The 24,487-nt window shown below is 47.5% G+C and overlaps 1 protein-coding gene across 1 annotated transcript in view; it reads right to left on the bottom strand.

Annotated features, from left to right (window-relative positions):
- GALNT17 (polypeptide N-acetylgalactosaminyltransferase 17) overlaps positions 1-24,487 on the bottom strand; it is a 480,774-nt gene that overhangs the window by 32,333 nt on the left and 423,954 nt on the right. The window contains exon 7 of the mRNA XM_060077976.1: positions 728-913. Within this exon, the coding sequence (XP_059933959.1) occupies positions 728-913 (186 nt within the window). The remainder of the gene's footprint in view (positions 1-727; positions 914-24,487) is intronic.

The raw sequence follows: 24,487 nt of genomic DNA, 5'->3' as shown, positions 1-24,487 counted from the left end.
TTAAGTACATCACGTGTACTTAGTTCTAGTACTTTAGTACTTAGTACTTAGATTAAGTACTTCTGATTTAGTTCTCACAATCAACCTAGGAAGGAGGACCTGCTATTATCCCCATTTTATAGCTGAGGAAGTTAAGATACAGAGATGATAAGTAGATGTGTTCAAGATGTCATAACCGTAAATGGCAAGGCTGGGATCCCATCCAAGCCAGAGCACAACCGCCATGCTATACTCCTGTGGGGCTGTAGTAACATGGGGATTTTCCTAGATTATATTCTGGGTAGAATATGGAAGAGAACCGAAGAGCCATGTAAACAAGGATCCAGCATACAGTAGGGACACAGGTCACAGGGCAGCTGGAGCTCCACGGGAAGGCACACTGTGAGAGCAGACGGCAGGGTCTGGTGCCAAAAACTTTGGGCAAGGATCTTCTGGACACAGTGTACATTCAGAAGCAGGGTGTCAAGATTAATATGAGACCAGAATTAACACAGTGAGACCCCTCTAATCTCTGTAAATGGATTTAGAGATTTCCATGGTGCCGATCCCCAGGTAAAGCAGGGGTTCTAAAACCTGGAGGTCTGTAAGCCACCTCAAAGTGCACTTATAATTTTGCAAGGGTGAGCATCTTTCTGGGGAGGAACCATTGGCTTAGTAAAGGGATCAGTGACCCATCAAACATAATGTCAGTGTTCTAGGGTGATGGGGAAGGGCTATTTGGTCCTACCTCCAGTGGCAGATTCCACGCTATGTACACGTGAGACTTGTAATCATCCATCCAGACCTCGGCAACCCGGAGAGCATTCCTCTTGGTGTAGAAGCCGATGTTACTGTTGTATGGCTTCTTCTTCCGCTCGATGTGGGCCACCCGTGAGCAAGGCAGGACCTCCATGCTGCCCCCGCACAGCCACACCTGGGGAGGGGGGCAAGGACTTCATCAGCCTGACAGAGAAATTCCCAGAGGCCACTGCTCCCTCCCCCAGGCCCAAAAGCAATGGTTCAGGAGACAGCCTGAGTGAGAAATGTGTTTTCATATATAAAGCCACTGAGCTTTCAGGGTTGGTTTGTTACTGCAGCATAGCCTAACCTCACCTGACTAAAACTGGTAGAAAAGATGGTTTCGGGTAGTTTTTTATAGATACAGCAGCTCAGGATATTAAAATGCAGCTCTTCCTAAGAAAGGCCAATACATGTGATGCGCTCCTGGTGATGCATGGGTTTTCTTAAGTTCTCAGTAGTGCACAACTGTCACCTGTGAAGGTTTTATTTCCCATCTGGCTGAAGCTGGGCCCTACGGAGCTATAATGGCAAATTCAAACTAAAAATACAGAATATCTTTATTCATATCAGCACAAAGTGTACAACGGTTTAATTCTCCATTTATTAATATGCTCTGTTTTGGAGTCCTAAGAGCACAGATGCCTGGCCTTCTGGAAGCATCCACCCCAATGCCATCATGTGCAGGTGGCACTTGTTGCTAGAATATTTAAGTGGAAGGCTGAAATGTTAATTGCCTTTAAGGGATGCAAAAGCCCAAGGAAGTGACAACTTGCCATCCTCTTGCAGGAGCACGGCAAGCTTCCAGGCTCAAAAGGCCCTGTTCCCAGAGGAAAACAGGACCACGCAACTTCTCTCAGTCCCAAGCAGGACAATCAAAGCATTTCTGATTGTCAAGAAGGACTGATTTGTGAAAATGAATTCCTGGTACTGGGGAGGAGAAGAGGAAGAAGACACAGAGAGGTTTCAGGGACCCATGAGACAGTCCTGTATACACTCTGTAAATGACAGTGTGCCGGTGAGCTAACTCAGGTCAGCACAGACCATGTATGCTCATTCCAACCTAGGTCACTTCAAGCCTTTCTACCTTTAGTTTCCCAAACTCCCTCCTCGAGGATACTGGGACCCTCTCGAGTGTTTGCACACCTCCCCTGGGCCCTTACTGATTGAATTTAGTGGCAAATGTGTGTGTGTGTGTGTGTGTGTGTGTGTGTGTGTGTGATCTTCTGTTTCTATTTCCCAACTCTGGCTGCACCACAAGGAAATAATACAGATGGAAGATTCTCCTCATAACCAAGAATCTTCACCTTGCCTGTTTCTTCAAGGAGGAGAATGTGAGCTAAGAGACTCGTAGACGGTAGGTGATCCAGACTAGTTTGATTTGTGACCTGACAACTAGATGCCCCCATGAACTGGGGCAGACTCGGCTGTTGGCAGTGGAAGGAAGCCAAGTCAGGGAAGCAAAATATGGCAAAAGGCCTATGGGGGAATAGAGGCAAGAGACCTTACAGGGTAAAAGAAGGTGGCTGAATTTCTAGGAGTAGGCAACATACAAACCCACAGAGTTCCATGGGTATGCGGCCCTATACAGTTTCAGGATTCTGAGAATGAAGAGGAAGACAGATGTTCACAGATTAGAAGATTTAATATTGTTATATTAGCAATACTTCCCAAATTGATTTAAATATTCAACACAATTCTTATCAAAACCCCAAAGTCTTCTTTGCAGAAATTAACAAACTGATCCTAAATTTCATATGGAAATACAAGAGACCCAAAATAACCTTGAAGAGAACAAATTTGGAGGACTTCCACTTCTGGGGCAACATGCAAAACAATGAATTTGGACCACTACCTCACAACATATACAAAAATTAACTCAAAACAGATCAAAAACCTAAATGTAAGAGCCCAAACTATAGAACACTTAGAAGAAAACGGAAGAGTAAAGTTCATGATCTAGGATTAGGCAAAGGTTCATCAACTGCTAAACAAAATATGGTATACCCATCCGATATTATTTAGCAATAAAAACAAAATACAGACACATGCTACAGCCTGAATGAACCCTGACAACTTACGTAAGTGAAAGAGGCCGGTCACAAAGGACTGTATGTTATTTGATTCCATTTATATGAAATGTCCAGTAAAAGAAAATCCATAGAGACAGAAAGTAAGTTGATGGTTGCCTAAGGCTGAGGGTAGGGTCAGAGGAATAGAGTGACTGCTAGCGGGTATGGATTTCTTTTTAGGGTGATGAAAATGTTCTCATATTGATAGTGGCGAACACTGCACAACTCCTGAATATACTAAAAACCACTGAGTTGTACACATTAAATGGGCGAGCTATAGTAGTATGTGACTATCTCAACAAAGCTGTGACAAAAATAGATAAATAAATAAATACACAGAGAGATGGGGAAAAGAAGATTCAAGGGATGGATTCCAGTTTGGGGAGGCTCCGGAGGACTGGAAAAAGAAAAGCAGAGCTTGGTGAGGATCTCAGATGGTTGACTTCTTTCACTTAGCATCATGTTTTCAAGTTTTACCCATGTTGTAACAAATATCATTATTGCATTCCTTTTTATAGTAGAATACGATTCCAGTGTATGGATGTCCTACATTTTGTTTATACATTTATCAGTTGATGGACACTTGGGTTGTTTCCATTTTGGCTATTACAAATAACCCTGCTATGAACATTCATATACAAGTTTTTATATGGATATACATTATCATTTCCTTTGGGTACATGCCCTAGGAGTGGAATTGCTGGGTCATAGGGTAACTCTATGTTTAACCTTTTGATGAATTGCTAGACTTCTCCAAAGTGGCTGCACCATTTTACATTCCCACCAGCAGTGTAATGAGGGTTCTAAATTCTCCCCATCCCCGCTAACCCTCGTTATTGTCCATCTTTTTGATTATATCCATCCTAGTGGGTGTGAAGTAGTATCGCATTATGGTTTTGATTTGCATTTCCCTGATGGCTAATGATGTTGAGTATCTTTTCATGTGCTTATTGGCCATTTGTCTGTCTTTGGAGAAATGTCTATTCAGATCCCCTGCCCAATTTTTAAATAGGTTGTTTGTCTTTTTATCATGAGCTGAGGCCTTAGGGTGAAAATGAAGTTGCCTTCCAGTGTCATTTCTATTTCTCTTGCCTCAGTCTTCATCATCTTTTTTTTCTTTTCGTATTTTTTTTGTTTTGTTTTTTTGCGGTACGCGGGCCTCTCACTGTTGTGGACTCTCCCATTGTGGAGCACAGGCTCTGGACGCACAGGCCCAGTGGCCATGGCTCACGGGCCCAGCCGCTCCGTGGCACGTGGGATCTTCCCGGACCGGGGCACGAACCCGTATCCCCTGCATCGGTAGGCGGACTCTCAACCACTGTGCCACCAGGGAAGCCCTTCATCATCTTTTTGGATGCCAGTGTGCAAGACCTTTCAAATAATTCCTTATGGGCAGTCTGTCCCCCGGGCTCTGTATAGAGCTGGCGTGGAGAGGGCTGTGAGGTGCAGAGGAATGAACCACAGCAGAGGCCAATATTCTTGTTCAACCTCCTCCAAAGACCAGCTGTATGACATTAAACAAGTCACTTTCTCCCTCTCCCCACAGGTGCCCCAGGCTCTCCATCCCGGTGTCTCAGCCAAAACTAGCAAGGCAGCCCTGCACCCCCCAGGCTACCTGGAAACGATGCAGTATCCTACTCTGATGTCTTTCAGGATGCTGCTTTTCATAAGTTATGTTTGGCTTTTCTCCACGTGAGAATGAGGAATCTTAGGACTCCAATGGGAGAATTCCAGACAGTTGACAGGTCAGCCAGCCAGAAGGCATCAGCCTTCTCTGTGAAGGCCTCCAGTCTGTTTTTAGCAAGTTTTCTTCCCAACTCAAAGGGACAGATACCTTAAGTAACAGGAGATTTCACTGACATCTCTCAGGAGAGAAGAAAACATACGTTTCTCTAGATTTTGTCATGTAGATTTGGAATATAGGAGAGAAAAAAGTTTACCCCTAAAAAAAAGTGGGGGAGGGGAGTCAAAGGACAAAGAGGTAAGTAAACCAATGTGGTTCCTGTGACCACATCCTGGTATTCTGGATCACAAAGTGTTCTGGGGCCACATAGGCCCCTGCAGCCCCTATAATCCATCCCTGCACAGAAGGGGAGCCCCCGACCTTCACCTCCAGGGTCCTTACTTGCATGCGCTCCTTTCAAGGCCTGAGCTAGTATCTGACCCCAGAGAACCTGGAAGCCCTGTCCATGGGACCCCTCCTATCTCCTCTCTTAGGGAGGGAAGCCCTAATGCTCCGGAGCTGGTCTCTCAATGTTGCCTCCCCAGAGACAGGAATTCTTCCTGGTATCAGATGTGAAGTCACTTTAGAAACCATTTAAACCCATTTACAATGTTAAAAGCAACACTGAAGGAGTGCTTAGTGCAGAAATTATGTAAATAACCCCATTCGGTAATCTAAGGGCAGGCAAATTTTAGCCTTTTGTCGGCTGGCAAAATCTGTTCAAGACAACACAGATTGCTGGCTAAGAGAATATTTTGTTACTTCTGTCCTCCCAATCTGTTTCGGGACTCCCTGGTAACCCACTTCCCAGAGGCGAGGACTCACCCCAGCCCCTCAGCGCTCCCCTCTGCCATCCTGGGGACAGTAAGCTGGCGTTTCCCAGTCTACATGCGCAGTCCCTCCACTACACTGGATGGGCACATAATGGCTTTCCTCCTCAAGTCCTTCTCCAAAAATTCAAGTTCAAACCTCTCCTTTATTTATTACTGTTTCTCAGTAATAGGATTTACTAATATGGACCTTAAAACATATCTCAATTTAAATACCACAGCGGCGAGAACCCCTAAATACCTGGATTCTACTGCCAGTCGATGCAAGTCATTTCTCTTGCATTTTCTCTATTCTATTTCCAAGATTTTGGATCATCTTTACTATCATTATTCTGAATTCTTTTTCAGGTAGGCTGCCTATTTCCTCTTCATTTGTTTGGTCTGGTGGGTTTTTATCTTGCTCCTTCATCTGCTGTGTGTCTTTCTATCTTCTCATTTTGTCTTGTCTTACTGTGTTTGGGGTCTCCTTTTTGAAGGCTGCAGGTTCATAGTTCCCGTTGTTTTTGGTGTCTGTCCCCAGTGGCTAAAGTTGGTTCAGTAGGTTGTGTAGGTTTCCTGGTGGAGGGAACTAGTGCCTGTGTTTTGGTGGATGAGGCTGGCTCTTGTCTTTCTGGTGGGCAGGTCCACGTCTGGTGGTGTGTTTTGGGGTGTCTGAGGCCTTATTATGATTTTAGGCAGCCTCTCTGCTAATGGGTGGGGTTGTGTTCCTGTCTTGCTAGTTGTTTGGCATAGGGTGTCCAGCACTGTAGCTTGCTGGTCGTTGAGTGGAGCTGGGTGCTGGTGTTGAGATGGAGATCTCTGGGAGATTTTCGCCGTATCATATTACGAGGAGCTGGGAAGTCTCTTGTGGACCAGTGTCCTGAACTTGGCTCTCCCACCTCAGAGGCACAGCCCTGATGCCTGGCTGGAATACCAAGAGCCTTTCATCCACACGGCTTTTGGGAGGTCTGAGGTCTTCTGCCAGCGTTCAGTGGGTGTTCTATAGGAGCTGTTCCACGTGTAGATGTATTATTTCTGATGTATCTGTGGGGAGGAAGGTGATCTCCGCGTCTTACTCTTCCGCCATCTTCCTCAACCCCCTCATTTCTTAAAACTGCTATATGTACACAGGTGCCGCAAGGACATCTTCATAAAGATGTACACAAACGTTGACCACATAGATTTCTTTGAGGCGCAGCCAGCCTTTCTCATTCTCTGCTTCCCACGGGATTCTGCTTCCCCACAAATCATTTCTCTTAATGCAAGATAAGGAATTAAAGCGAAGCTTGGCAAAGGCCACGTGATTCAGAGGAGAAAAGTAACGCATACTGAGAGCAGCTTGATTGATGGAGCATGAACAGGGTGTTGGGAGGGTTTTTTTTCCTTTTCTTTTGATGTTAGTTGCTGTTGCTTATGCACGTAAAATAATAATAAGGGGAGGGGTGGGAACAAATAATATCAGGTTTATGCTCACCGATTTAAAATTTTCGCCAGCCTTACTATCCAGCCTGCTAGTATGATATGGTCAGAGAGGGCTGGGCTTCTATGTTAGAAAAATAGCTCAATGCAGCCTTAATCAGGCGCTTTTGGGTCAGCTTGGCCCTGTCTTTCCCCCTCCCTTGCCTACCTCTCTTTCCCTATCCTTAGACTGCCCCACGTTGGCTTTCTCTGGTTGCTGTTTCTGTCTTGCCATCTCTGCCCTGTTTACAGACTCCTTCCTTTGGACTATCCCTTCTTGAAAAAGCAGCTCCGACTAAGTAGATGTCAAGCATTTTACCCATCTTTGCATCCCCAACACCCAGCCTGATGCTTTTGACTTTGCTTAGTCATTCAATTCAATGCTGCATACATGTTCACTAAGACCAGAGCTCAGAGCTAAATGTTGCCAGGGATGTAAAGATAACTGAGACATGAATCCTACTCATAGCCTTTGTTCTTTCTTCAGAGTTTAAAACTGGAATTCCAGGAAAGTGTTGAGGACCGCTCTAGAACCTTGGGGTGGAAGCTGCCAGAATGGGGGGGTGGTGGTGATAACACTGCATTCATTTCCCCACATATGCAACCATGCTCTACTATCATTCAGTCTGCATTTTGCCTAGGATTAAAGAAGAGCTGGTAGGGTGCCATTGTGGATGAACTATGCTCAACCACAGAGGAAAGTGAATTAGATTCAGTTTTTTTATTTTTTGTTGAAGTATAGTTGATTTACAATGTTGTGTTAGTTTCTGGTGTACAGCAAAATGTATATATATATGTGTATATGTATGTATATATTCTTTTTCGTATTATTTCCATTATGGTTTTTTACAGGATATTGAATATAGTTCCCTATGCTATAGAGTATGTCTTTGTTTATCTTTTTTTTTTTTTTTTTTTTCGGTACGCGGGCCTCTCACTGTTGTGGCCTCTCCCGTTGCGGAGCACAGGCTCCGGACGCGCAGGCTCAGCGGCCATGGCTCACGGGCCCAGCCGCTCCGCGGCATATGGGATCCTCCCAGACCGGGGCACGAACCCGTATCCCCTGCATCGGCAGGCGGACTCTCAACCACTGCGCCACCAGGGAGGCCCTGTTTATCTATTTTATATAGAGTAGTTTGTATCTGCTAATCCCATACTCCTAATTTATCCCTCCCCCACCCCCTTTCCCATTTGCTAAACATAAGTTTATTTTCTAGGTCTGTGAGTCTGTTTCTGTTTTGTAAATAAGTTCATTTGTATCATATTTCAGATTCCACATATAAGTGACATCATATGGTATTTGTCTTTCTCTTTCTGATTTCACTTAGTATGATCATCTCTAGGTCCATCCATGTTGCTGCAAATGGCATGATTTTATTCTTTTTTTTATGGCCAAGTAGTATTCTATTGTAGATATATACCACATCTTCTTTAATTTAGATTCAATTCTGTCTTTAATCCCAAAGGGCCAGAGCTTTGAGATTGTGATCTGGAAGGAGACTGGAATGGCCGCATGCTTCAAAGAGTATCCCGCCGCCACAGTTCAAAAGGCCCTCGAAGGTTGTGATCGCTTTCTCTAGTGCCGGAGTTCCCTCACTGAAACTGACTTGGTCAGAGTTAACTAAAAGACCTTGACAATTACCTCTCCCAGAAATCTGCAGAAGGGGACTGTGTATGGGAGCCTAGGGGAGGCATGTCCCCCAGGGCTGATGTGGTTGAAAAGCCAGTATGCTTTCTCCATCCTCTCTCTCCCACTGCACAGGGACCTTGGAAGTCACCTATTAAAGGTGGAGGAGCCACATGTGGACGGAGCCGAGGTCCCCAAAAGACCACAAGGAAGGCTACCTGCCAACCGTGAACATCCACAATTGGTTTTTACTAAAATCTCAGTGAAGCCCCTGAGGTTTGGAGGTTTGCTTGTTCCAGTGGCCAGAATAACCAGCCCCAAAGATGCATCTCCTGTTTTGACTTGAAAGTGTGTAGAATTTTTAAATATCTACAGGAATCCCAGGCTTTGAATGGATTCGATGACCTGAAGCGAGTGGCCTCCCAGAGCTTCCTTCCAACCCAATAATTTTATTTCCATTTCTCTCCCAGAAAACAATCCATTCCTCCGCGTCTGTGGAGGCTGACTATTGCATCTGAATACTGACGATGGCAGTGATGTGCCCTCATCCTATTCTGTCCTCTGCCCTGCATGGGGTCAGTTTCATGTTTGGGAAATGGCTGGAATGGTAGCCAGCAGCAGAGATGATAAAGGGAAATAGTCTTCAAAATTTTTAAACAGTTCTCCCTGGCACTGCCTTGTTCTTGCTCTCAACACTGTGTCCGGCATATCTTCCAGGCCTGGGGTCTATCTGAACAATTCTAAAATGTCATCTCCTACCTGCTGACTTTTGCTGCTCTAAGTAGCCAGGGGCCTGGCTCCTACAGAGGCTGTGAGGCCGAATGCCTGAGCTCACTACCCATTCACAGAAAGCGCGGTCCAAAAAAAGCCAGCCTGACCAAAATAAGTCTACCCGCTCTCTGGCTCAGAGAAAACACAGGAATGACATTGTATTATCTTGAATGTACCCTTTTTTCCCTTTTGTGAAAATCCTGGGGTCTGTGGGGTTGGGTGATAGTTCTTAGAATGCCATTGAATGCATTGATTTTGAAACCTTAAAGAACCAGCAGCTTGGGGTTACTTCAAAGGCCGCCTCAAGGCCTTTGTCCTGGAGAATCTGAAACACAATCCAGCCTGTGATTGAAGTTCATCGTGTCTGACATCCTTAACAGATGCTGTTTGCTCCTGCCTTTCCTTGCCACCCCTGGGTCCTAGCAGGAGTGCTCAGGGGACAGGAAGAAATCATGACTGTTATGGGCTGAATTGCATTCGCCCACCTCCACCTTCCGACCCCCTGGCAAATTTATATGTTGAAGCCCTAGCTCCCAGGACCTCAGAATGTGACTGTATTTGGAGATAGAGCCTTTAAAGAGAGAATTTAAGGTAACTGAGGTCATTAGGGTGGGGCCCTAATCCAATAGGACTGGTGTCTCTATAAGAAGAGGAGATTAGGACACAGACATGCACACACAGAGAGAAGAGCATATGAGGCCACGGACAGAATCTGGCCATCTACAAGCCAAGGAGAGAGGTGTCAGAAGAAATCAACTCTGCTGACACCTTGGTCTCGAACTTCTAGCCTCCCGAAGTGTGAGAAAATGAATTTTTGTTGTTTAAGCCACCCAGGCTTGTGGTGCTTTGGTATGGCAGCCCTAGCAAACTAATACAATATCCTTCCTACATTTTCCCTGGATTTCATCACAGGGCACTGCCCTGGAGGAACCCGGAGAGAACAGGGCCAATAGAAGGGTGTAGAGAATCCAGAAGAGGTTCTGTAAAGGAAAACTTTCCTTCAAAAGATTCATCTTGAAGTAGTTAGTTGCCTATGAAATTGTAGCACCTTTTGTTATTAGCTTAGAGGCCCACTTTGGGAAAACATTTCAAGTCCCCTCTCAGAAACAGAGGAGATTTGGTTAAAGTGCTTCCCATATGGAGGGAAAGTAGTTTCTGGTCCGCAGACAGGAAGGAGCTTCTTCCACAAAATGAGATGTTACATTCCACGTGAAGAAGTGGGGTAGTCAGGAGGGAGGCTGCCCTCTCAGGATCATGGAAAAGGCATCAGCAGACAACCCAGTACTGCTGGTGACAGGTCAGCCCATCTGGGATAGCTGATGTTGGAAACACTGGGAGCAGATCCTCTAACACAGTTGAACACAGCGGCACTGTAACCTCTAGGACAAACACCCTGCCGAGATTTGGAAGCCAGGTCTTACTGCCTTTCTATAACCATTGCTTCCCATACCAGCCACAGAATAGCTCCTAGCTCACAAGCAAGGACACCACTATCTTTTTTTTTTTTTTTTTTTTTTCAGTACGTGGGCCTTTCACTGTTCTGGCCTCTCCCGTTGCGGAGCACAGGCTCCGGATGTGCAGGCTCAGCAGCCATGGCTCACGGGCCCAGCTGCTCCGTGGCATGTGGGATCTTCCCGGACCGGGGCATGAACCCGCGTCCCCTGCATCGGCAGGCGGACTCTCAACCACTGCGCCACCACGGAAGAGCATCACTATCTTTAACAACAATGGTACCTAAGACCTACTCAGCCACTCTGCAAAGTACTTGATATTCATGATTTTATTTCATTCTCACAACAAACCTGTGACGCAGGTCCTTCCCCAAGTTACAGAGGAAGAAACTGAGGCCCGGGGCGTTAAGGGGCACGCCCCAGACACACACTTATTAAGGCCCAAAAGTAAACTGGGGTCTGTTTAAGCCCCGTACTCTTTCCCACCTTACACACTTCCAGAAGTGTGAGAAGACCTTGTCTCTCTATGCTCCAGCCTCTCAGCAGAGCCACCTCCAAATTCCGAGGGCTGGGTTATTGGGATACAGATGATCTAAGTCAGAGGTTTCCAAATAACAGACCTCTGATTTGAGCTGACTGCATCCCCGTCACCTGGGGAGCTTGTGAAAAACACACACACCTAGGTCCCAGTCCCTGAGGTGCTGATTTAGTGGATCTTGGGAAGGGCCTGAGCATCCACATTTTACAAGCTTAGGGTATCTACTTGTTTGGAACTAGGGAAAGATCCTGAAAGATTTGTGCCATGGACACCTGTGCAGCCTGGAGAAGCCTATGCATCCCTTCTCTGAATAAAAATGCATCAAATATCATGGAAGCAGCCTAAATGTCCGTCGCCGGGCAAATGGATAAAGATGTGGCACATATATACAATGGAATATTACTCAGCCATAAAGAGGAACGAAATTGGGTCATTTGTGGAGACACGGATGGACCTAGAGACTGTCATACAGAGTGAAGTAAGTCAGAAAGACAAAAACAAATATCGTATGTTAATGCATATATGTGGAATCTAGAAAAATGGTACAGGTGAACTGGTTTGCAAGGCAGAAATAGAGACACAGATGTAGAGAACAAACATATGGACACCAAGGGGGGTGGGATGAATTAGGAGATTGGGATTGACTTATATACACTGATATGTATAAAACAGATGACGAATGAGAACTTGCTGTATACCACAGGGAACTCCACTTCGCTGTACAGTAGAAACTAAGACAACATTGTAAAACAACTATACCCCAATTTAAAAAAATGCATCAAATAAAACAAAATGTGTAGAATTACTTTGGAAACCAATTATATTGAAATATAGTCATCAAGTTTTGTTTGTTTGTTTGTTTGGTTGGTTGGGTTTGGGTTTTTTTTGCTGCACGGCTTGTGGGATCTCAGCTCCCTGACCAGGCATCAAACCCAGACCCCTGGCAGGGGAAGCACAGAGTCCTAACCACTGGACCACCAGGGAAGTCCAGATCAAGTATTAAAAATCATGATCTAGTGATACACGTACTTCTTTAAGACATTAAACAAGATCAAGTGTGGATTTAATAACTGCTATAAATTTAAACTCCTCTTATAGACAGGAGGAGACCTAAGTATTTCACAATGTCTATAAGAAGTAGGATGTGATATACACTTGTCTGTGATTCCTGTTGGAGTTAAAAGCACAGTATGGCTAATGGTACAGACACCTATGGCCTCCATTCATAATTGAAATAATTGTTAATGTCGGTTAGAGATGAGTGAACATAAAACACGCATTTTACATTCCTGACCAAGTTTACAGAGCCGTCGATTTTATCAGACTCCTTGGAGACGCATGGACTCCAGGCTAAACTCCCTTGTTTTGGGGTTATAGTCAGCTATCATCTAAAAAATTTAGAATATGGATTTCAAGAGATTTTTTTCATCTCTCCCCAAATAGGTTTTACAAGAGGTTAAATCAAGACAAAGAGGTATGTGATTTTCTTTGGCAATGAGAAGGCTGCATGGATATTTTGATCTTTTCTTCCAGGCAAAAGGGACTATATTAAATGATTGATTTAGAAATTAACGACCGCTAGTGGAATAGCAACCACAAGAAATAACATTCATGCAAATCTCACAAGGGAAAATGTTGCATGATTTATCTTTTTGTCAGCATTCTGGCATTCTAAGATGGAAAGTTATTTTTTTTCTCCACTCTTGCTTTGTTTTGTACTTATCCTAATTTTCTAAATAACACGGTTCCCAGATTGCGAGAAATGATTATCCCTTATTCAGAGCAAAAGGTGCCAGAGATGTATTCATGAAAAGAATAGATTCTTCCCGTTATCAACCACCCTTTCCTTTGCCTTGTCGGAGCACATCCTCCTCTTATGAGATTACCTGAAGTTTCAACTGGATAAAGCAATAACAGAGAGCTCCACGTAGCGACTAGGAGCAATGCTTTATGGGCACCAGAAAATTTGCTGTGCTGAGCTCTGCACTAGATCCCAGGATAATAGGATTTTGTGCATGCTCACAAAGCCTTTAATAGCTTAGAGCATTTCTTGCTTGCCACTTTCAGTTGTGTGCTGTGGTTTAGGTGGGTTTCAGTGTTTCCCAGTCTGCTCACAATTATTCGTCTCCGTGGCAGAGGCAACAAGGAGTTCCACTTCGCCTGCTGGACTGGGCTGAGCCATCCCCACGGGCCTCCTTGTGCAATTCCTCTGCAGCAGAGCCTCTGGTGGTAGGATGCAAACACCAACCTGGAGAGGATGCAGACAGCAGCACCTCCAGGACACTGTGGGGGCACAGCCCAGATCTCTGGGGGGAGAAAGCGGAGCCTGTCTCCCAGGTGTGCACCCTGGAGATGAGAATGTGATCCACCTAGACACGGCTTCATCCTTGAAAGGGTCTCATAAAATCGCCCAGTGCCACTCAAGTCTCAGATCTTTTTTTCTGTTGACTCCTTTCAAAGCAATGTTCTTCCCTCACAAAGCGTCATGAGCCTCAGTCCCCAGGATCCCAGACTTAGAGCCCTCACTATACACTGAGGGCAGGTACCCAAACCAGAATATCGATAGGACCATTTCAGGGACTTCCCTCGTGGCGCAGTGGTTAAGAATCCACCTGCCAATGCAGGGGACACGGGTTCGAGCCCTGGTCCGGGAAGATTCCATATGCCACAGAGCAACTAAGCCCATGCACAACTACTAAGCCTGCGCTCTAGAGCCCGTGAGCCAAAACTACTGAGCCCGTGTGCCACAGCTACTGAAGCCCGCACGCTCTAGAGCCCGTGCTCCACAACAAGAGAAGCCACCGCAATGAGAAGCCCGCGCACCACAACGAAGAGTAGCCCCAGCTCGCCATAACTAGAGAAAGCCCGCGTGCAGCAACACAGACCCAACGCAGCCAAAAATAAATAAATTTATGGATATTAAAAAAAAGCTCCATTTCATTATTTGCGTCTGTTACTCCGGCCCAAGCCTACACTCCCACATTCACCTCCTGCATCTCCATTACACTCACCACAAGCTCTCCTGTCCATTCTAAACTCAGCCAGTGCCCATGCTGTGTCCACATCAGGACCTCCCTCTCCTGTCCTCTCTGCCCAGCCAAATTCCACCCACTTTTCAAGGCCAGAGACCCCTCCAAGGAAGCACTTTCCTAACCATCCAAGGGAGGGGCAGCCCCCTTTCCTCATCTATAATAACACTCCATATTTGTGCCACTATTTCACAGATGAAGCAGATGGTCTAAAATGCACGCTGTGCACGGGCACATTGTACATGACTCCAATTCGTGAGTTGCATACAGAGCCAGTGCTGAGAAATGTCCAAACGTCCCTGTCTGCAGTGACCCTCACCCTCTACATCAATGCCTTGTTCCCACAGTTCCGCACTGGCCAATTCGGAACGACCCACTCTGACCCCAGGCTCCTTTTCTTTTCTTCCGTTTCTCTCATTCACTTACTCCCATTGAACCTTTTCAGAAAGCGGGGGGGCCTCAGGCCATGTGATGCCCATAATGGTAAAATTAACAACAAAATAACGGGAGCTAACACTTAACTGTATTTTAAGCCCTTCACATTTACTAACTCATTACTAACTCAGTCACATAGTAACATTATGAGGTAAGTGCTGTTACCTTCCCCATTTTAGAAACAAAGAAATTGAGGCAAAGAGAATTTAAACAAATTGCCCAAAGACACCCAGTGTCCTAACTGTATTTTCTTAGACTCTATGTTTGTCTATGTGGCATCCATTAATCACAGGGCCAAACCACATTGTTTATATCTCCCCTGCCATCCAGGGCCCATACTCTGATCCCTCTCCTTACCTAACTCTCACATACCAAGCCGAGATTCCCCCTGCCCTAAATCACCCAGGGCCAGGCACCAGACACCTTGGGACAGCCCCTATGCCCCAAGTGTGCCAGAATTATTCAAACCAGTCAATCCTAAACTGTTTACCCTGCCCCCCCCCCCAACCCGGTAGAAACCTCAATAAAGGCTTTGGCCAGGTTTTCCCCTCACTCCTTTTGCCTCCTGACTTTGTGGCATATCACTCATTTCTAGGAGAAGTGTGAGCGGCAGTAAACTTTTGTTTCAGAGGCATTGACCTCTCTGTGTCATCACTCAATCACCTTTATCAATTAAGCCCGAGGCACAAATCACCCAGGGAGATAGTAGCTGAACGGGGGCTCTGCACCCTGCTACTGGCATATCCTGCGCTCCTACTTGGGCTCTGCCTAGCTCTTCCTTTCCAGCTCAGCTTACAGTCCCTCCTCTGTCCCTTTGAATTCTCTCTTGCACCCTCTCATTGTGCCTCTGCGCCCTGCCCTCCTCTGTACTCTCTTGGCAAAACCACCGCCTTGGATGGGACCAAGGGTCTGCATTTCCTGGACCAACACTCACACTACTAAATACTATTGGAGAAAAATCTTATAAGCACACAGAATTGTCTCCATAAATGTAAGTCCGCAAACCTCAAGGGGGCCCTAAATACTGCCGGGGAAGCCCACTTTTCAGGGATCTTTCTCCCTGAAAAGATCCCCCTCTTTGATCCTCACGGCAACTATTTCAATCTTCCCCATCCTCCTCCAATCTCCAACCACCCCTCACTTTCGGCTGATGCCATCGTGTGCATTTATCAGGGCAAACAGAAGCCACCAGGTGGGAAACTGCACAGCCCCAGACTCCCACCTTCCTCCTTTTACAGGGGGGATGTGTTCTCCATAGCGTGACAGATGCCCTGGCTGCTGAATCCGTCCAAGGGCACTGGAACGCCTTTTCATACGTAGTTCTCAGTCCTGCTGACCCATTTCATTCATTCATCTATTGAGTATCTACTATGTATCAGGCACCAGTGAAAAAAACTGAAGATCTCTGCCTGGTGGAGCTGATACTTTTAGCAAGGGCAGATAGATATTAAATAACACGTATAATACATAAGTAAATTATGTAGCACATCGGAAGGTGGGAAGTCTACGGAGAAAAGAAGTAAATTGGTGTGGACGACTCAGCAGGGCTGGGGGCGGTGAAAAGGAGGAGAGAGAGGCTATAGCATGAAGGAGATAAGAGATTTCTGTGGCAAGGGCATTCCGGACGCTGCGAAGAGCTGGAGCAAAGGTCTGATGGCAGGAGCCTGCCAGGTAAGCTTGAGGAACAGAGAGGAGGTCAGTGGGGCTGCAGGAGAGAAGGTGGGAGGACCAGCAGGGGATGAAGTTAGATCTCGGAGGGGTCTGTCTAGGGGACGGAAAGGACTCTAGCTTTTACTTCAAGGGAAATGGGGAGCCACTGATGGTTCTGGAGCACAGGAGTACCACGATCTCACTTAAGTGTTAAGAGCATCACTCTAATTGCTGTGCTGAGATGGACTATAAGGGCCAGGGCAGAGGTGGGGAGACCAGAGAGGAGGTGAAGCTGATCCAGGCAGGAGGTGAAGGTGACTTAGCCAAGAAGGGAGCAGGGAGGTGGCAAGAGGTGGTTGGTTTCTTGGAACTCTCCCCTTCCTTGGCTGCTATGGGGCCACTCTCCCTTGGTTCTTTCTGCCATGCTGCCTGCTCCTTCTCAGCCTCCCAAGAGGCATCTCCCCTGGACTTTACATTCTGGGGCTCCCCAGGGCTCCTCTTCCAAGCTCTCTCTGGTCAGTTGCCGGTCACCCGCTGGCGATGTTGAGCATCAGACTTGTAAATCCAACGGTCTGCTCATCCCTCTATCTGGATGGGCCACAGACCTCAGAGACTTAGTCCCAACCTCACCAGAAACTTGCTCATCCCATCTCAGGGAAGAGCACCGAGGATCTCACCCAGTTTTCTGGAGAAGAAACCTGGGAACTTCATTCTCCTTTAATATCAAAGCCAACTTGTCACCTTTAATATTAAAGCCGACCTGTCACCAGGATCTGGTGATCTTGCCTCTGAAACAGCTGCTGAAAGCATCTGCTTCTTTCTATCCCTGCTGCCACTTCCCCACCTGGCATCTTCCTGGGAGGACCCTGGTGCCATCCTGATGGGTCTCCCTGCATTTCTGTCATGACCCGATTCAACCCGTGCTCCACAACCCCGCCAGACTGAGCTTTCCAGAGTGCCAATCGCACCTCAGCTTGGCCCATCTTCCATCTTCAGGGGCTTCACATGACCTCAGGACATGGTCTAAAATCTACCCACAAAGCCTGGAAGACCGGGTCTCTGCTGATCTGCTCCTGTCTCCCCCACCGATGCTCCAGCCACAGTGAAAGGCTGTCTGTTCCCCCCAGAAAAATCCTCTTGGCCCAATTCTGCCTGATAACGAGATTTCTCATCCACCCTCCATCTCTCCCCCTCATCTTCAGGTCTCATCTCAATGTCACCTTCTCTAGAAGCTTCCCTAGCCCTCCCTCGGAGCTGCATGCCCCACAGATGCCTCGTTTACTTCTCCAGCCATAGCATTTCCATTCTGCCTGCTGTTTCCTTGTTTACGTTCCCATCATGTTGTCAGGTCACCCAGGTGCCCCGCCTCTGATTCCTCGTCGGAAGCCCGGCACAGAGGGCTGTCTTTGACATCGCAGGCATTTACTGAATAACCAGAATGTTAATGCGTGGAGCCAGGATTCTCAGGGAGTCTGGTCTCTGAACAGAACAGTGGTTCCCTGAGTCAGTCCTATGATCCATGAGGCCAGACAAGCGACACTGGAACATCCTTAATAACCATGAACATGACAATCTGAAAAATAATAATTACATCTCTGACGTGCAAGGCCTTGGACTAGGCACTTTATAGCTTATTCATTTAATTCTTACAATTATTCTATCAAATTACTTATATACCTTTCATTTTACAAATGAAAAACTGAAGCTGTGAGAAGGTAAATAACTTTTGCTGCATAGCGAACGAGTAGCAGGATGTGGACTGTCACTTAGGGTTCGTGTGTCATCATGACCCCCCGTGATGCAGGAAAAATAATCCTTGTTTTTCCAATAATTATCTATTGTCCTCCTATCCCCCAAATTTCTCAACCCTCTTTTCGAATGCATTTTATTTGTGGCTTGTACAGCTTTAAGTTCCCTGGTATCCAGACCTCAGTGTAAGGAAATAAAGCCCTCTGATTTGTCTTCCAGCTCCTCTGCTGGGGTGGGCATGTAGTGCTTGGTCCTTGCCAGGGCTCTCAGGGCCTGGGGTCACCTGCCCCTCTAGCCCTGGTGTCCTGAGGGGGCTTCTGAGAACAGAGGTCTCCATCAGTGGCTTTCCTCCAAGCCTGCCCTGGTTTGGTCCTTTTTACAACAAGTGACCCCAACTGGGCACCCAAAAGAGGCAAGCTGGCCTGTGAGGCTTCAGACCCCAGGAGCTCCAACCTCAGGGAAGAGAGCAGGCCTGCACCTCACCAACCCCCAACCCCTGGGATGGCAGTTGGGTGTGTGTGGCAACACAGGGCAGAAAATAGACCTTGTTGGAACTAGTTTTTGAGGGAGAAAACAGAATTTAATGAAACAAAGCTGCTTGTTTATAAACAAGAACTGAGCACCAGAGCGCTGAAGACAATGTGTCTGGCTACCTCGGCCAGATCCTGGGTGACCTGGGCCCAGGACAGTCCTGCAGAGAAAGCACGAAGAGGGTGAGTGCCTCCCATCAGGATCAAAGACATTAGCAAACAATCCCAGCCCATCAAATGTAAGGAGGTGCCTCCCATCAGGATCAAAGACATTAGCAAACAATCCCAGCCCATCAAATGTAAGGAGGTGTCGATGCTGAAAGAGTAGCCAAGGGATGGACCAGCCCAGGCCAGAGGTCTGAAAGGGGAGATGCAGAAAATGCAGGGGCCAGTGCAGGGAAGCCCCACCTGCCCAAACAGCCACCTGGCCAATGCCTCCTCACCCAGGGCCCAAGGCATCGCCCCTCCCAGGGACACTGTCCTCTCTCCAGGCCTCTGGGGACCCCGCGAGTATGCCTGGCAGCCTCAGACCCAGGCAGGGAGGGGGAGGCCTCCCTGTGCTCCGGGTCTCCCTGTAAGCACAGGCACCAGTTTCCCTCCTTTGTCTCTGCCTCGCCCAGGGCTGCCGCCCTGCCCTCACAATTCCTGATGTAGCTGAACGCTTGTTTCAAATGGAAAGTAAAAATGGGCTTTTTTTCCTTCGGTCCTTACCTGCTAATTGCCAATGATGATGCCCTGGATTTGCCATCTGCTGGCCTGCCTCTCCTACAATTCCCTTCCTCTCTGGTACTTCCAGGAGAGCGAGTAATGAGAAACCAGAAACAGGACCTCAAGTACAAACTCGACCGAATAAATGCTACGAGAAACCTCTCAGGGCCTTCAGAGGGCAATGAGGCATGCGATATGAAGGTTAGCAGTGAGAACAGCAATGCCCCTAAATAAATAACGAGGTGGCATGTTCCGACAGCCGTGTTCATTTCCTCGGTCATTTACCCCTCTTGCACTCTTACACTTCCTTCTCCGTAGAAGAACTTTGGTCCTGATTCAGAGGCGTACCAGGGGGAGCCCTCCCTGAATGCATCAGCTGACTGCAGGGTTCTGCTGGCCCTCAGGATGCTGTTAGCCCCAGTCTGCCCCTATGTAAAGTGTCCGGGTAGGTGGGCTCTGATTTTAAGGCCCCTTCCTCTAATTTTATGATGCAAACTTCCCACGTTGCTCCCAAATGCCCCACCCTGGGAAACCTCCCCAGTCTAGAGCAAGGCTGAGCCTGGGGTGAGGTGAATGAGGCAATGTCTGCACATAACATTTAAGGGGCACCCTAAAAACTCAGGAATGGAGATAAATAATATTTTGATGCAATATTTTAGAAATCAAAAATAATGCAAAAAATCCATGACGAGCAAAATGTCAAAATTTTCAGTAAAGACAGTCTCCCACCCTACAGGTGCACGGCTCACCTCACATGCCTCCCTCTGGTCCCGGATCCAGAGTATGAGTCCATGTATAAGATCGGGGCACCCTCTGCATCAGCCCACTGCTCCTCCTTGCTTATCACGCTCTGGTCTTATTTTCGATATCCAGGAAGGTGCCCAGTTCTCCCCTCGCCCCTCGTCCCCAAAGCACACAGACCCACAGATCCATTACGTGGCTAAGGGTGTTCGTGCTTCCAAGCTTGGTCTCAGTTATCACTCTCTTCACCCTAAGCCTGACGAGAGCCCCTCTAGGAATGCTCCCATCCCCTTGGAGCACCCAACATCGTCTCCCCTCTCTAAGAGGTGGGACTGGATCTTGTTCAATATTCAAACCCCAGCAGCTGGCAAGAGAACCCCATACATATCAGAGGGATGAAGCAATGCAAAGGCGACTCTGAACTGGGGCAGCTCCCAGTGCCCACAGCAACCTGACAGGGGCTCCCATGGGACGGGACGGGAGCTCAGCATCACTGAAGCTGCCTGTTCATGGTGGGAGAGCTTGGCGGGACAGCGGCCCTTCCTTATCTAGAGTCCTAACAGTCCTCCTTGTAAAGGCATCTCTTTTTCTTTCTCTCTTTAGTTTAAACATCTCCGGATCCTTTAAAGGATCCCCATTTTATGTGGCTCTTGGGCCCCGCAGAGGGTGCCGGGGGTTACTTCAGGCCCTCAAAGTCTTAGATGGGTTGCTGGCTAATTTTTTTCTTCCTCAAAGTTCGCCATCAGCTTCAAGTGCCTCCACTTGCCCATCTGAGTTGAAGCCACCTGCTGCTCTTACCTGGATTATTACCACCTTAAACTGCCACTCTGGACCCTTGTTTCTGCTCTTTTCCCAGTAGAATCCCCATATAGCAATGAGAGATCCTTTTAGAACATGAGTCAAAGTCGTCAACCTGCTGCTGAAAACCCTCCCGTGGCCGCACCGTATTGAGAGTACACACCACAATCCAGACGATGGCTGAGGGTCAGCCCTCTGCTGCCCGTCATCTCCTCTCACTCTGCCTCTGCTCATGCCCCTCCAGCCACATGGACCTCCCGCTGTTCCTCAACAGGGTGAAGCCTGTACTCGCCACAGGGCCTTTGCACTTGCTGTGCCTTCTGCATGGGACAGTTTCCCCCCAGAAATCCACATCCCTTGTCCCTTTACATCATCCGGGTCTACTACTTCGATACTTCCTTATCCTAAAAACATTCCTTGTCTACACTATTCAAAACAGTCTCTCCCCCAAACCCCAACCTCTGCCCCCTTGCTCCATAATAGGTATTGGCTACTCCATCAGGGCAGGGACTATGTCTGTTCTGTTGACTGTTGCATGCCGGTGCCAGAACAGGGCCTGGCACACAGTAAGTGTCCAATGAATATCTGTTGCATGAATAAATGAACTGAAGAACCTGCATCTGAGTTTATATTCTTATCATCAACACACAGTATTCTTGGGTTTGAATCCAACAGTGGAGTCTCTGTCAGATTTGCTGCTTCTTTACATCTGAAATGACACCTCTCTCGAGTGCTCAGTGCCAAGCTCCATGATTGCTGGATTGCATTGGAAGATCCAAACAGTTTGTCTTTGCCATTTTCAACTCTTGCTGAGCTGAGTCCCAGGCCTGCCTTTTCAGTGTTGCCCTGGTATTTTTAGAAGAGCACTTCTTGTGTGTTTGTGAGGGCCAATTATCCCAGCTGCCTCCCTGGATATGTTTCCACTTGCTGGTTCATTTTTACATTCTGTACAATCACTGATGAAAGTGCCCGCTAAGTACGTTCCAATCCTCACAAACCCCAGCGGCATTCTGGTCCCGAGTGGCCTCGACGCCATCCGGTGGAAGTTCACAAAAATAAGTCCATGAAAGGGATTAAAATGCAGAGCTGGTCTGACACAGAGAGGTTGGGGAAGGGAGGACCAGACTATACGGGGGGTAGGGGGGTTGTCAGCACGTTAGGAGGACACCAAGCCCCTTGTCCCCCAAGATGTCTTGGGTTTACCCTCCACTCCTCCATCACGGGAGCTCGGCCAAGGGAAGGGTGTGGCTTTGCCCCCAGCTCCCTGGAACCCAGGCTAACCTCTGGGCAGTGACTGTCCCGCGTGTACCTGGCAGACCAGTAAGAACTGGAGTCAGCACACAGTCGGGATCCATAAACGCGGCAGCCTGAATGAATGAGCATAAGAGAACAGTTCAGCGGTATCGGCTCAGCTCTCTACACTGGCTCTGACTCTGGAGACTTCGGATGCAGCTTAGGGGACTGCGAAACCCGCCCAACCCACAGGTTGTTCATACGATGTCTTGAGTTCGTTCAGTCTTCCGGGAAGGGGTCTGTTGGTGCCCTCAGAATCTCCAAGTGGCCATTGACCCCAAAACATGAAGGGGCGCATGGTAGAACAGGATGCGAGTGCAGCCCGCAGGGCTGTGGGTCCAGCTCCTGCCCGAAGCCATGTGCTCTGCCCTCTGCCCTGCCCGCGCTCCTCCTCTGGCCCCCACCCTCTGCCAGAGCCCTACCTTGTACCTTCCCCCTCGCCACGCCACGCCATCCTCACAGGTGCTGTGCGCTTCCCTTGAGGGCTCTGCCCAGACCACACCTTCTGCTGAAACACACTTCCTCCTTCCCTAACTCCCGCTGGTGCTTCTAAGACCCCTCAGGGGTGCCCTCCTCAAAGCTTGTCCTGAACACCCCTGCTTGTCTCCCCCATCCCAGCAGCCCCAGACCAGTGCCTCCCAAAGTGTGGCCACAGCCTGTCCACCGACGGTCTGCAGAAAAAGACTCCGAAGGAAATTGTGAGTCAGCTTTAAAAGCATTTATAGCAATTCTGAGCAACTGTATATCAGTTGAATCCAATAATAAAAATTAAGGGTTTGTGTTTGTTTCTTTTTTTCTCTATTTTATTTTTCTAGTAATTCATTTTTACTGCATTTTATAAAAGCAGCAGTTCTTGATAGGTTGGAAATAAGAAAGATCTGGTCTTTTGCTAGACGTCAGTATTTCTCAACCTTTTCTCCACTACTGCCCCCTTGTGGAGAACTTGTAGACATTCCCCAACCCCAGCCACCTGCTCCGCTCCCCCCATGAAATTTTAACACCAGAGAGAGTCTGTATATCTGTTTGTGTGCTGTATGTATGCTTGTGATTTGCACATAAAAAGAATAATACTTTTTTGCATCACCCTCCAAGAGCCAATTTTCATCCCGTTGGGGACCATATCACTCTTGATCAGAATGCATGGCACAGATAGTTTGAGATGCACTGCTGGGGTGCTGGGTAGGCAGGCGCTGCCCTCAGGAGGGATTTGGAAATCTGTGTGGGTGCTCTTGTCAGCTAGTAGTCATGCTGAGCATAGCAATATACATATTCTTGTAAATCCCCTTTCTTGTATTTCCCTTGTACATTACAGTTAAGGCGTTACACTGATTACAGCTCTGGATATTGGTAGGTTCCCTTATCTAGTATCTACCCGTTGAGTCTTGTGAATCTTTGAAAGATGAGGAGGAGGTGACCATGGTCATGCCCATTGGTCACTCCCAGTGTTCTTGTTCTCCTGGTCATTTGCCCTGTGACCACTCACTGCTTATCATCTGGACATCTCCGGGCAGCTATGGGGAGCCTCGCAGGCCATCTGGAGAGGCTCCTTCTAGAGTGTGTGTAACCAGTGCAGCAGTTGCTCCGCAGAAAACACTAATCTGGGAAATGGTCCCCTCTGATACACCTGCAGTGCCCTCAGCATCATCGTAAAGAGCTGGGAGCCATGTCCACCGGGCACTGAAGCCCGCTTACCTCTGTTTAAGTCAGAAGCTTCCAACTCCGTTACTTTTAATTACATACACTCTCTTACTTTTTGTAGGAGACCCATGACCACCCGCAGAACCAGCATTCCAAAGAATACACTTTGGAAAAAAACCTGAGCCTGAGGTTTTATTAATTCATGTTCCTTTGCCCCAAAGCCACGGGTCATTGGAAGTCGATCAGTAAAAAGCAGAACTGCTTCCTCATCTGGGCTGATGCAGAGGTTCCTGGGGGGCCAGCACCTGTGCATGCAGGCCCCATCACCCAGCTTTGAATCCTGCTCATCACTGCTCCTGGTGTAAGTCTGAGGACCACTGTGGCTCCTGAAACTACCATGACCTTGGCTGTGGTCATTCTCTCTTCCCAAGGCTCAGCACAAGACTTGGCAGACACTAGAGACTCAAATTCATTTCCTAATTTCTTTTTAACCAGAGGTGGATTTGTTCTACCTTGAAGATGCCTATAGCTTCTCACTCTCTCCTCTTAGGAGACAAGCCAAAGTACAGGGGCATCACAGCCGCATTTAGTGCCCAGATCCCCTGAGCACTCTCCGAGATGCCCAGATGGTGTATTTGTTTCAGAATAATCTTTAGCTTATGTCCTTCAATCGTGGTCATTCATCCTCTC

This window comes from Mesoplodon densirostris, chromosome 16 (assembly GCF_025265405.1).
Source record: "Mesoplodon densirostris isolate mMesDen1 chromosome 16, mMesDen1 primary haplotype, whole genome shotgun sequence".
Classification (NCBI taxonomy): Eukaryota; Metazoa; Chordata; class Mammalia; order Artiodactyla; family Ziphiidae; genus Mesoplodon; species Mesoplodon densirostris.
This window is presented reverse-complemented; position numbering and strand designations above follow the sequence as displayed.